Source organism: Melanostigma gelatinosum (assembly GCF_949748355.1).
Source record: "Melanostigma gelatinosum genome assembly, chromosome: 2".
Lineage (NCBI taxonomy): Eukaryota > Metazoa > Chordata > Actinopteri > Perciformes > Zoarcidae > Melanostigma > Melanostigma gelatinosum.
The window spans coordinates 33,279,379-33,291,878 of NC_136635.1; the positions used below are offsets into that span (position 1 = coordinate 33,279,379).

General features: G+C 45.5%; 1 protein-coding gene across 1 annotated transcript in view; it reads right to left on the reverse strand.

Moving 5' to 3' along the window:
- Window positions 1-12,500, reverse strand: part of slc9a5 (solute carrier family 9 member A5) — a gene marked incomplete at its 5' end in the record, with an annotated part of 27,016 nt that overhangs the window by 10,102 nt on the left and 4,414 nt on the right. The window contains 4 exons of the mRNA XM_079292057.1: window positions 1,435-1,637; window positions 1,741-1,961; window positions 4,945-5,122; window positions 5,196-5,274. Of these exons, the coding sequence (XP_079148183.1) occupies window positions 1,435-1,637; window positions 1,741-1,961; window positions 4,945-5,122; window positions 5,196-5,274 (681 nt within the window). The remainder of the gene's footprint in view (window positions 1-1,434; window positions 1,638-1,740; window positions 1,962-4,944; window positions 5,123-5,195; window positions 5,275-12,500) is intronic.

A 12,500-nucleotide genomic window follows, 5' to 3' on the forward strand; every position in this document is an offset into this window, starting at 1 on the left:
ATATACTGGGGGTTATACGGGAGTTGATGAAATGCATGTAAAGTGAGACACACGTGATCCTTAAAAGCAGCGGAGCAAACTAAGAAGCCTCTGTTGCATTAATGTGCAGCTCCTTCCTCAGAGATCCACTGATGAAGGAGGATATTAGTTAGATGAGCGTTTTATAGGGAGAGACTTCTTCCACATCGCCAAGATCCGTCATCACATCACGATGACTTCCTGTACGAGCGCTGTCCATTCTGCCCACAAGGAATCATTTCTTTCCAGAGCTTCTGGAGCAGACATTGAACACCACACTGCCTGTCCCACAGACTGGATGCAGCCTTGAGCTGTTGTGCGAGTGCTGCGTTGTTGTAGTGTCGGCGATGCGGAGAACATGGGGAAAGCCGCTGCATGCCGCGCTGTTGGTCCAGTTGATTTGGCGCTTAATAAACTTACGGATGTGTTCATCACGTCACCATGGCACATATTGTGCTGACTCAGCATTCTGAGTCATGTGTGTGTGCTTAGTGTGTACTTGCTCTCATGTCCTCTTGATGGCTGGTTGCATACATGAGGTTAAAGCACTCATAATGATATGAGTGTTATTAGTACAGCAGCACATCATTACTGTAGAACATGATGAAGGTGGATCATGATGAGAACACAGAGAATCACACACTATTGATCTTCACTGCTTCAGTTGATTGAATGTCTGATGATGAATAACACACACACACATACTGATCCGCCCACACACACATTCACACTGCTAGTTCTACATGTGATCTACACACACATGTACATACACACATACAGTACATGATGCATGAGGCATACAGCACATATGTCCTCATGTTAATGAGTGTCATTGGATCCTCGTTGGGCTTGTTTTTATTGTTATTCTGAAGAGTTGAGATCATTATTGTCGCTGTAGATCTCATTGGATGATGCATCATGAAGTCTACTGCCAGCAGCACATAAAGACATGTCATGTGATTGGTTGGGCTGATGAGGCATTCAAATGAGCCGATTCATTTCCAACACTGACGCATTGAACGTGTCTGATGTGTTGCCGTGCTTCTTGTCTGGTCCTCTCAGCGGTGCCGCTGTTATATTTTGCTGTGATTACGGTCTTGACTTCCTCATATGCGTTCATGATCATCTCCTGCTCGTCAGCGGAGAACAAAGAGGCTCTTTCTGTGACTTTATTTCACATTGTACTGTTAGAACATCATGGTTTGGGTGATCCACGCTTCCCCCTTTAGAAGTAGGACGGGCACGCGCAGTCATCCTGATCCTGATCGTCTGGCTCGCATTAACGAGACTGTTTGAGAGGATCCGCCTCGGAGAAACCGAGACAGCCTGACTTCAATCATCTCCTTCATTTAGGCTGCTGAAGGACATTTGATGGACTCAGTGAACCACTACGAGGAACGGGACCTGGTCTCCCACCTGAAACATGACGGTGAAGAAGACGACCACGATCGTCGTGGCGACGAAGTAGTCCTTGGCCTTGACGTGGTCCCCGTCCAGCAGAACCACCAGAGCGAACGCCACCGCACCCCGCAGGCCACCGTACGACATCACCACCTGGTCGATCTTATCCAGCGGTACAAGCCGGAAGCGGTTCAGGACCCAAGTCTGACCGATCACACCTGGAGCACAGAGACCACTACAGGTCAGGACGGTCATCGAGGACACACCGGCGTCCAATCAGAAGAGATGTTTATTGTTCCGCTGCTATGGCGGTTGACAAACCTGCGGCCCTGAAGACGAAGATGAAGACGAGGGTGCAGGACACCAGGCCTGTGTCCCAGGCCCACTTGGACTTGTCCACCGCCGAGATCCCCAGGAAGATGAAGATGATGGTCTCTGCGATGCTGGCCAGAGTCTTCATGGTGTACTTCACCGTGGTCCGGGACTTCTGGGAGATGTTGGCCTCCACGTATTTGTTGGCTCCGATACCACAGAAGGTCATTCTGAGGGAGAGAAAGAGATGTCTGGTGATGGAGACACGGCCTGGAACCACATAGAACCACATGGAACCACAAAGTGGACACCGGTCTGCTGGGAAATACCCAAAGTCATCATACAAACCCAAACTACCAACGACGAACCCAGTGAACTTAGCAACCATCACAGTAGTCTCTACGGTTGTACTGGTCGTAGTGGTCCTACTGGTTGTACTGAGCTTGCTGATCTCTATGGTTGTACTAGTACAGGGGCTCTTCAGCCCCTCTGTTGCGGCTCCCTGCATGAGGCTACATCCACACTACTACTGGAGTTTGGAGTTTTAAAACGAAAACGATCTCCGTCCAGACTAACACGCCTGAAAACGAATATCACGTGACTCTTCACGTACACTGGGCGTGAAGGTGCCGGTGTAAACAGGAAGTAGATTGGTTGCTTAGTTAAAGAAATACGGCAGAGTAATAAAGTAGTCTTTAATAATGAAAGGTTGATCCTTTGCTCTGCTGGTGAAGTCTGTCGTTCTGGAGATGAATCAATGTTCAGTTCCTTCATAGTTTGTGTGTGTGGACTTCACAATAGTTAAGAAACAATAATAAGAAAAGGAAAGTCCTCCGTGTGAAACCAAGGATCACAGGACTCAATGACTACAGGCCCGTCACCCTGACCTCTGTGGTCATGAAGTCCTTTGAGCGCCTGGTCCTGTCCCACCTTAAAACCCTCACCGACCCACTCCTGGACCCCCTGCAGTTCGCCTACAGAGCCAACAGGTCTGTAGATGACGCAGTCAACATGGCCCATCACTTCATCCTCCAGCATCTGGACTCCCCAGGAACCTACGCCAGGATCCTGTTTGTGGACTTCAGCTCTGCCTTCAACACCATCATCCCGTCTCTGCTGCATGATAAGCTCTCCCAGCTGCAGGTGCCCGACTCCACCTGCAAGTGGATCACAGACTTCCTGTCTGACAGGAAGCAGCACGTGAAGCTGGGAAAGCACGTCTCATCCTCCAGGACCATCAGCACCGGTTCCTCCCAAGGCTGCGTTCTTTCCCCTCTGCTCTTCTCCCCGTACACCAACATCTGCACCTCCAGTCACCAGTCCGTCAAGCTCCTGAAGTTCACGGATGACACCACCCTCATTGGACTCATCTCTGGTGGGGATGAGTCCGCCTACAGGTGGGAGACTGACCATCTGGTGACCTGGTGCGGTCTGAACAACCTGGAGCTCAACGCTCTAAAGAGAGTGGAGATGGTTGTGGATTTCAGGAAGAACGCAGCCCCACCAGCCCCCATCACCCTGTGTGACTCCCTCTATCACTCTGTGTGACTCCCTCTATCTCTCTGTGTGACTCCCTCTATCTCTCTGTGTGACTCCCTCTATCTCTCTGTGTGACTCCCTCTATCACCCTGTGTGACTCCCTCTATCACCCTGTGTGACTCCCTCTATCACCCTGTGTGACTCCCTCTATCACCCTGTGTGACTCCCTCTATCACCCTGTGTGACTCCCCCTATCACCCTGTGTGACTCCCCCTATCACCCTGTGTGACTCCCTCTATCTCTCTGTGTGACTCCCCCGTTGACGTGGTGGAGTCCTTCCTCTTCCTGGGCTCCATCATATCTCAGGACCTCAAGTGGGAGCTGAACATCAGCTCCATCACCAAGAAGGCTCAGCAGAGGATGTACTTCCTGAGGCAGCTGAAGAAGTTCAACCTGCCAAAGACAATGATGGTGCATTTCTACAGAGCCATCATCGAGTCCATCCTCTGCTCCTCCATCACCGTCTGGTACGCTGCAGACACAGCCAAGGACAAGGACAGACTGCAGCGCATCATTCACTCTGCTGAGAAGTGATCGGCTGCAATCTGCCGTCCCTCCAGGACTTGTTCACTTTAAGAACCCTGAAGCGAGCAAGAAGGATCGTAGCTGACCCCTCTCACCCTGGACATGAACTGTTTGTGCCCCTTCCATCTGGTAGGAGGCTGAGGTCCATCAGGACCAAGACCTCCATCGGGACCAAGACCTCACGACACATGAACAGCTTCTTCCCGTCGGCAGTCGGGCTCATGAACAGAGCCCGGACCCCCGCTGACTCAACTAAAATGTGCGTCACATCCTATTACGTGGCTGTCAAGCGCCTTTCCCTGCAGGTGGCTCACTATGATTTGCAGACCTCCGCCCTCGGTAAACTATTGTACGCTTTCATGTTGAGCACAGAGCTCTCTAGGAAGCAGTGCTCCTGTGTATGTTTGGGGCTTTTATTGTGGAGGATGAGACGGAAAGAGAAAAAGAGGTTCCGGTGAAGTGAATAAAGTTGCTGACGTCTTTGCGCAGATTACGGAGCTCCGTGTTTATTATTTATTTATCATCATAAAGTATAGGCGCAACATTAACCCTCGGTAAACTATCTATGGATAAATCCAAAAAAAGAAAAGTCACGGAGGAAAATAGAGTTTAACTCTGCGTGGACGTCTTCATCTGCTTTCACTGCCAACGATGCTGACTCACCTGTGTGCTCGATATGTGGAGAGAAATTAGCAGACAACAAGAAATATGATGTTTAAAGTCACTTCCAGAACAAACAGCATGTGGTGAACAGTGTCACGCTGGAGATGATTCCTCAGCTGCTGCAGCAAACTCTCCTCTTCATAGGAGCTTGATGTTGTTATATCAGGTAAAATTGCAGTAAAATGTGAAGAATTGTCTTTATTCTTGTTCTATATTTTCATAAATACAACAAACTATAGTTTTGTATGTATAATATCACTATACAACTTCATAAGCTGTGATATCAAATAGCTTTTGTGGCTCCAGACACATTTTATTTGGTGGAAAATAGAACAAAATGATCCCGGAACTGGTGGTAGTGGTCTGATGGTCTCTTAACTGGTCTTAACTGGTCTTAACTGGTCTTAACTGGTCTTAACTGGTCTTAACTGGTCTTAACTGGTCTTAACTGGTCTTAACTGGTCTTAACTGGTTGGGGAGACTCACGACAGAATCGCGGACAGGGAGAAGAGCTCGGCCGTCAGGTAGGCCAGGTAGACCAGCAGGAAGACGAAGAGAGGCTCGATGATCCGAACCTTCTTAGTGAACCGAGTGATGAAGCCGAGGAGGACGGCGAAGACCAGACCCACCAGAGTCCCTCCAATACTGACGATGAGGAAGGAGGCTGAGGAGGAGGAGGAGGAAGAGTGAGGAGGAGGAGGAGTCTGATCTACTTTTTATTGTTTCTTTGAACTCACCGACTCCTTTGAAGTAATCGGCCGTCTGAACGTTCTCAGCTCCAACTTCCACGAATGAAATGTAGACTTTATATAAAACCTGCAGACAGAGAGACTTTTAGAGTCATAATTATACGTATGTACAGTATGTGTATATATGTGTATATATATTTGTGTATATATGTGTAACTATACATATATATGTGTGTGTTTGTATATTTATATATTTGTGTATATATATATATATTAGTGCTGGGCAACGATTACAATTTTTAATCTCGATTAATCTCATTGTTATGCACAAAGTTCAATAATGAATTCATAAGTAGTGTTTTGCTCTCTTTTATTTTGAAGTGCTGCTCTATGAACAAAGGTGAACAACATCGTGTGTGAACACTTTGAACACATCAGGTTGTTGTTAGCAGCAGTGTTCTCTTCACACAGCAGCAGTTCTATCTCTTCTATATCTGTGCTCAGTGTGTGAAACGTTCCACTGCTGTGAACAGAACAACATGTTTCACACGTTCATCTACATGTGTGTTGAGTCTTCATCACAGTCAGAGCATGTGATGCAGCTCTACTCTTCATCACTATGATGCAGCTCTACTCTTCATCACTATGATGCTGCTCTACTCTTCATCACTATGATGCTGCTCTACTCTTCATCACTATGATGCAGCTCTACTCTTCATCACTATGACCCAGCTCTACTCTTCATCACTATGATGCAGCTCTACTCTTCATCACTATGATGCAGCTCTACTCTTCATCACTATGATGCTGCTCTACTCTTCATCACTATGATGCAGCTCTACTCTTCATCACTATGATGCAGCTCTACTCTTCATCACTATGATGCAGCTCTACTCTTCATCACTATGATGCAGCTCTACTCTTCATCACTATGATGCAGCTCTACTCTTCATCACTATGATGCAGCTCTACTCTTCATCACTATGATGCAGCGCTACTCTTCATCACTATGATGCAGCTCTACTCTTCATCACTGTGACGCAGCTCTACTCTTCATCACTGTGACGCAGCTCTACTCTTCATCACTATGATGCAGCTCTACTCTTCATCACTATGATGCAGCTCTACTCTTCATCACTATGATGCAGCTCTACTCTTCATCACTATGATGCAGCTCTACTCTTCATCACTATGATGCAGCTCTACTCTTCATCACTATGATGCAGCTCTACTCTTCATCACTATGACCAGCTCTACTCTTCATCACTATGATGCTGCTCTACTCTTCATCACTATGATGCTGCTCTACTCTTCATCACTATGATGCAGCTCTACTCTTCATCACTATGATGCTGCTCTACTCTTCATCACTATGATGCAGCTCTACTCTTCATCACTATGATGCAGCTCTACTCTTCATCACTATGATGCAGCTCTACTCTTCATCACTATGATGCAGCTCTACTCTTCATCACTATGATGCAGCTCTACTCTTCATCACTATGATGCTGCTCTACTCTTCATCACTATGATGCTGCTCTACTCTTCATCACTATGATGCAGCTCTACTCTTCATCACTATGATGCTGCTCTACTCTTCATCACTATGATGCAGCTCTACTCTTCATCACTATGATGCAGCTCTACTCTTCATCACTATGATGCAGCTCTACTCTTCATCACTATGATGCAGCTCTACTCTTCATCACTATGATGCAGCTCTACTCTTCATCACTATGATGCAGCTCTACTCTTCATCACTATGATGCAGCTCTACTCTTCATCACTATGATGCAGCTCTACTCTTCATCACTATGATGCAGCTCTACTCTTCATCACTATGATGCAGCTCTACTCTTCATCACTATGATGCAGCTCTACTCTTCATCACTATGATGCAGCTCTACTCTTCATCACTATGATGCAGCTCTACTCTTCATCACTGTGATGCAGCGCTACTCTTCATCACTGTGACGCAGCTCTACTCTTCATCACTGTGACGCAGCTCTACTCTTCATCACTGTGACGCAGCTCTACTCTTCATCACTATGATGCAGCTCTACTCTTCATCACTATGATGCAGCTCTACTCTTCATCACTATGATGCAGCTCTACTCTTCATCACTATGATGCAGCTCTACTCTTCATCACTATGATGCAGCTCTACTCTTCATCACTATGATGCAGCTCTACTCTTCATCACTATGATGCAGCTCTACTCTTCATCACTATGATGCCGCTCTACTCTTCATCACTATGATGCAGCTCTACTCTTCATCACTATGATGCAGCTCTACTCTTCATCACTATGATGCAGCTCTACTCTTCATCACTATGATGCAGCTCTACTCTTCATCACTATGATGCAGCGCTACTCTTCATCACTATGACGCAGCGCTACTCTTCATCACTATGACGCAGCTCTACTCTTCATCACTGTGACGCAGCTCTACTCTTCATCACTATGATGCAGCTCTACTCTTCATCACTATGATGCAGCTCTACTCTTCATCACTATGATGCAGCTCTACTCTTCATCACTATGATGCAGCTCTACTCTTCATCACTATGATGCTGCTCTACTCTTCATCACTATGATGCAGCTCTACTCTTCATCACTATGATGCAGCTCTACTCTTCATCACTATGATGCTGCTCTACTCTTCATCACTATGATGCAGCTCTACTCTTCATCACTATGATGCAGCTCTACTCTTCATCACTATGATGCAGCTCTACTCTTCATCACTATGATGCAGCTCTACTCTTCATCACTATGATGCTGCTCTACTCTTCATCACTATGATGCAGCTCTACTCTTCATCACTATGATGCTGCTCTACTCTTCATCACTATGATGCTGCTCTACTCTTCATCACTGTGATGCAGCTCTACTCTTCATCACTATGATGCAGCTCTACTCTTCATCACTATGATGCAGCTCTACTCTTCATCACTATGATGCAGCGCTACTCTTCATCACTATGATGCAGCTCTACTCTTCATCACTATGATGCAGCTCTACTCTTCATCACTATGATGCTGCTCTACTCTTCATCACTATGATGCTGCTCTACTCTTCATCACTATGATGCAGCTCTACTCTTCATCACTATGATGCTGCTCTACTCTTCATCACTGTGATGCAGCTCTACTCTTCATCACTGTGATGCTGCTCTACTCTTCATCACTATGATGCAGCTCTACTCTTCATCACTATGATGCAGCTCTACTCTTCATCACTATGATGCTGCTCTACTCTTCATCACTATGATGCTGCTCTACTCTTCATCACTATGATGCTGCTCTACTCTTCATCACTGTGATGCTGCTCTACTCTTCATCACTATGATGCAGCTCTACTCTTCATCACTATGATGCAGCTCTACTCTTCATCACTATGATGCAGCTCTACTCTTCATCACTATGATGCAGCTCTACTCTTCATCACTATGATGCAGCTCTACTCTTCATCACTATGATGCTGCTCTACTCTTCATCACTGTGATGCAGCTCTACTCTTCATCACTGTGATGCTGCTCTACTCTTCATCACTATGATGCAGCTCTACTCTTCATCACTATGATGCAGCTCTACTCTTCATCACTATGATGCTGCTCTACTCTTCATCACTATGATGCTGCTCTACTCTTCATCACTATGATGCAGCTCTACTCTTCATCACTGTGATGCTGCTCTACTCTTCATCACTATGATGCAGCTCTACTCTTCATCACTATGATGCAGCTCTACTCTTCATCACTATGATGCTGCTCTACTCTTCATCACTATGATGCTGCTCTACTCTTCATCACTATGATGCAGCTCTACTCTTCATCACTATGACGCAGCTCTACTCTTCATCACTATGACGCAGCTCTACTCTTCATCACTATGATGCTGCTCTACTCTTCATCACTATGATGCAGCGCTACTCTTCATCACTATGATGCAGCTCTACTCTTCATCACTATGATGCTGCTCTACTCTTCATCACTATGATGCAGCTCTACTCTTCATCACTATGATGCAGCGCTACTCTTCATCACTATGATGCAGCTCTACTCTTCATCACTATGACCAGCTCTACTCTTCATCACTATGACCAGCTCTACTCTTCATCACTATGATGCAGCTCTACTCTTCATCACTATGATGCTGCTCTACTCTTCATCACTATGATGCAGCTCTACTCTTCATCACTATGATGCAGCTCTACTCTTCATCACTATGACGCAGCTCTACTCTTCATCACTATGACGCAGCTCTACTCTTCATCACTATGATGCAGCTCTACTCTTCATCACTATGACGCAGCTCTACTCTTCATCACTATGACCCAGCTCTACTCTTCATCACTATGATGCTGCTCTACTCTTCATCACTATGATGCTGCTCTACTCTTCATCACTATGATGCTGCTCTACTCTTCATCACTATGATGCTGCTCTACTCTTCATCACTATGATGCAGCTCTACTCTTCATCACTATGATGCAGCTCTACTCTTCATCACTATGATGCAGCTCTACTCTTCATCACTATGATGCAGCTCTACTCTTCATCACTATGATGCAGCTCTACTCTTCATCACTATGATGCAGCTCTACTCTTCATCACTATGATGCAGCTCTACTCTTCATCACTATGATGCTGCTCTACTCTTCATCACTATGATGCTGCTCTACTCTTCATCACTATGATGCAGCTCTACTCTTCATCACTATGATGCAGCTCTACTCTTCATCACTATGATGCTGCTCTACTCTTCATCACTATGATGCTGCTCTACTCTTCATCACTATGATGCTGCTCTACTCTTCATCACTATGATGCTGCTCTACTCTTCATCACTATGATGCTGCTCTACTCTTCATCACTATGATGCAGCTCTACTCTTCATCACTATGATGCTGCTCTACTCTTCATCACTATGATGCTGCTCTACTCTTCATCACTATGATGCTGCTCTACTCTTCATCACTATGATGCAGCTCTACTCTTCATCACTATGACGCAGCTCTACTCTTCATCACTATGATGCAGCTCTACTCTTCATCACTATGATGCAGCTCTACTCTTCATCACTATGATGCAGCTCTACTCTTCATCACTATGACCCAGCTCTACTCTTCATCACTATGATGCAGCTCTACTCTTCATCACTATGACGCAGCTCTACTCTTCATCACTATGACCCAGCTCTACTCTTCATCACTATGATGCTGCTCTACTCTTCATCACTATGATGCTGCTCTACTCTTCATCACTATGACGCAGCTCTACTCTTCATCACTATGACCCAGCTCTACTCTTCATCACTATGACGCAGCTCTACTCTTCATCACTATGACGCTGCTCTACTCTTCATCACTATGACGCAGCTCTACTCTTCATCACTATGACGCAGCTCTACTCTTCATCACTATGACCCAGCTCTACTCTTCATCACTATGATGCTGCTCTACTCTTCATCACTATGATGCTGCTCTACTCTTCATCACTATGATGCAGCTCTACTCTTCATCACTATGACCCAGCTCTACTCTTCATCACTATGATGCAGCTCTACTCTTCATCACTATGACCCTGCTCTACTCTTCATCACTATGATGCTGCTCTACTCTTCATCACTATGATGCTGCTCTACTCTTCATCACTATGATGCAGCTCTACTCTTCATCACTATGATGCTGCTCTACTCTTCATCACTATGATGCTGCTCTACTCTTCATCACTATGATGCTGCTCTACTCTTCATCACTATGATGCAGCTCTACTCTTCATCACTATGACCCAGCTCTACTCTTCATCACTATGATGCAGCTCTACTCTTCATCACTATGATGCAGCTCTACTCTTCATCACTATGATGCTGCTCTACTCTTCATCACTATGACCCAGCTCTACTCTTCATCACTATGATGCAGCTCTACTCTTCATCACTATGACCCAGCTCTACTCTTCATCACGATGATGCTGCTCTACTCTTCATCACTATGATGCTGCTCTACTCTTCATCACTATGATGCAGCTCTACTCTTCATCACTATGACCCAGCTCTACTCTTCATCACTATGATGCAGCTCTACTCTTCATCACTATGATGCTGCTCTACTCTTCATCACTATGATGCTGCTCTACTCTTCATCACTATGACGCAGCTCTACTCTTCATCACTATGACGCAGCTCTACTCTTCATCACTATGACGCAGCTCTACTCTTCATCACTATGACGCAGCTCTACTCTTCATCACTATGACCCAGCTCTACTCTTCATCACTATGATGCTGCTCTACTCTTCATCACTATGATGCTGCTCTACTCTTCATCACTATGATGCAGCTCTACTCTTCATCACTATGACGCAGCTCTACTCTTCATCACTATGATGCAGCTCTACTCTTCATCACTATGATGCTGCTCTACTCTTCATCACTATGATGCTGCTCTACTCTTCATCACTATGATGCTGCTCTACTCTTCATCACTATGATGCAGCTCTACTCTTCATCACTATGATGCTGCTCTACTCTTCATCACTATGATGCTGCTCTACTCTTCATCACTATGATGCTGCTCTACTCTTCATCACTATGATGCAGCTCTACTCTTCATCACTATGATGCAGCTCTACTCTTCATCACTATGACCCAGCTCTACTCTTCATCACGATGATGCTGCTCTACTCTTCATCACTATGATGCTGCTCTACTCTTCATCACTATGATGCAGCTCTACTCTTCATCACTATGACCCAGCTCTACTCTTCATCACTATGATGCAGCTCTACTCTTCATCACTATGATGCTGCTCTACTCTTCATCACTATGATGCTGCTCTACTCTTCATCACTATGATGCAGCTCTACTCTTCATCACTATGACGCAGCTCTACTCTTCATCACTATGATGCAGCTCTACTCTTCATCACTATGACGCAGCTCTACTCTTCATCACTATGACCCAGCTCTACTCTTCATCACTATGATGCTGCTCTACTCTTCATCACTATGATGCTGCTCTACTCTTCATCACTATGATGCAGCTCTACTCTTCATCACTATGACCCAGCTCTACTCTTCATCACTATGATGCAGCTCTACTCTTCATCACTATGATGCTGCTCTACTCTTCATCACTATGATGCAGCTCTACTCTTCATCACTATGACGCAGCTCTACTCTTCATCACTATGACCCAGCTCTACTCTTCATCACTATGATGCTGCTCTACTCTTCATCACTATGATGCTGCTCTACTCTTCATCACTATGATGCAGCTCTACTCTTCATCACTATGACCCAGCTCTACTCTTCATCACTATGATGCAGCTCTACTCTTCATCACTATG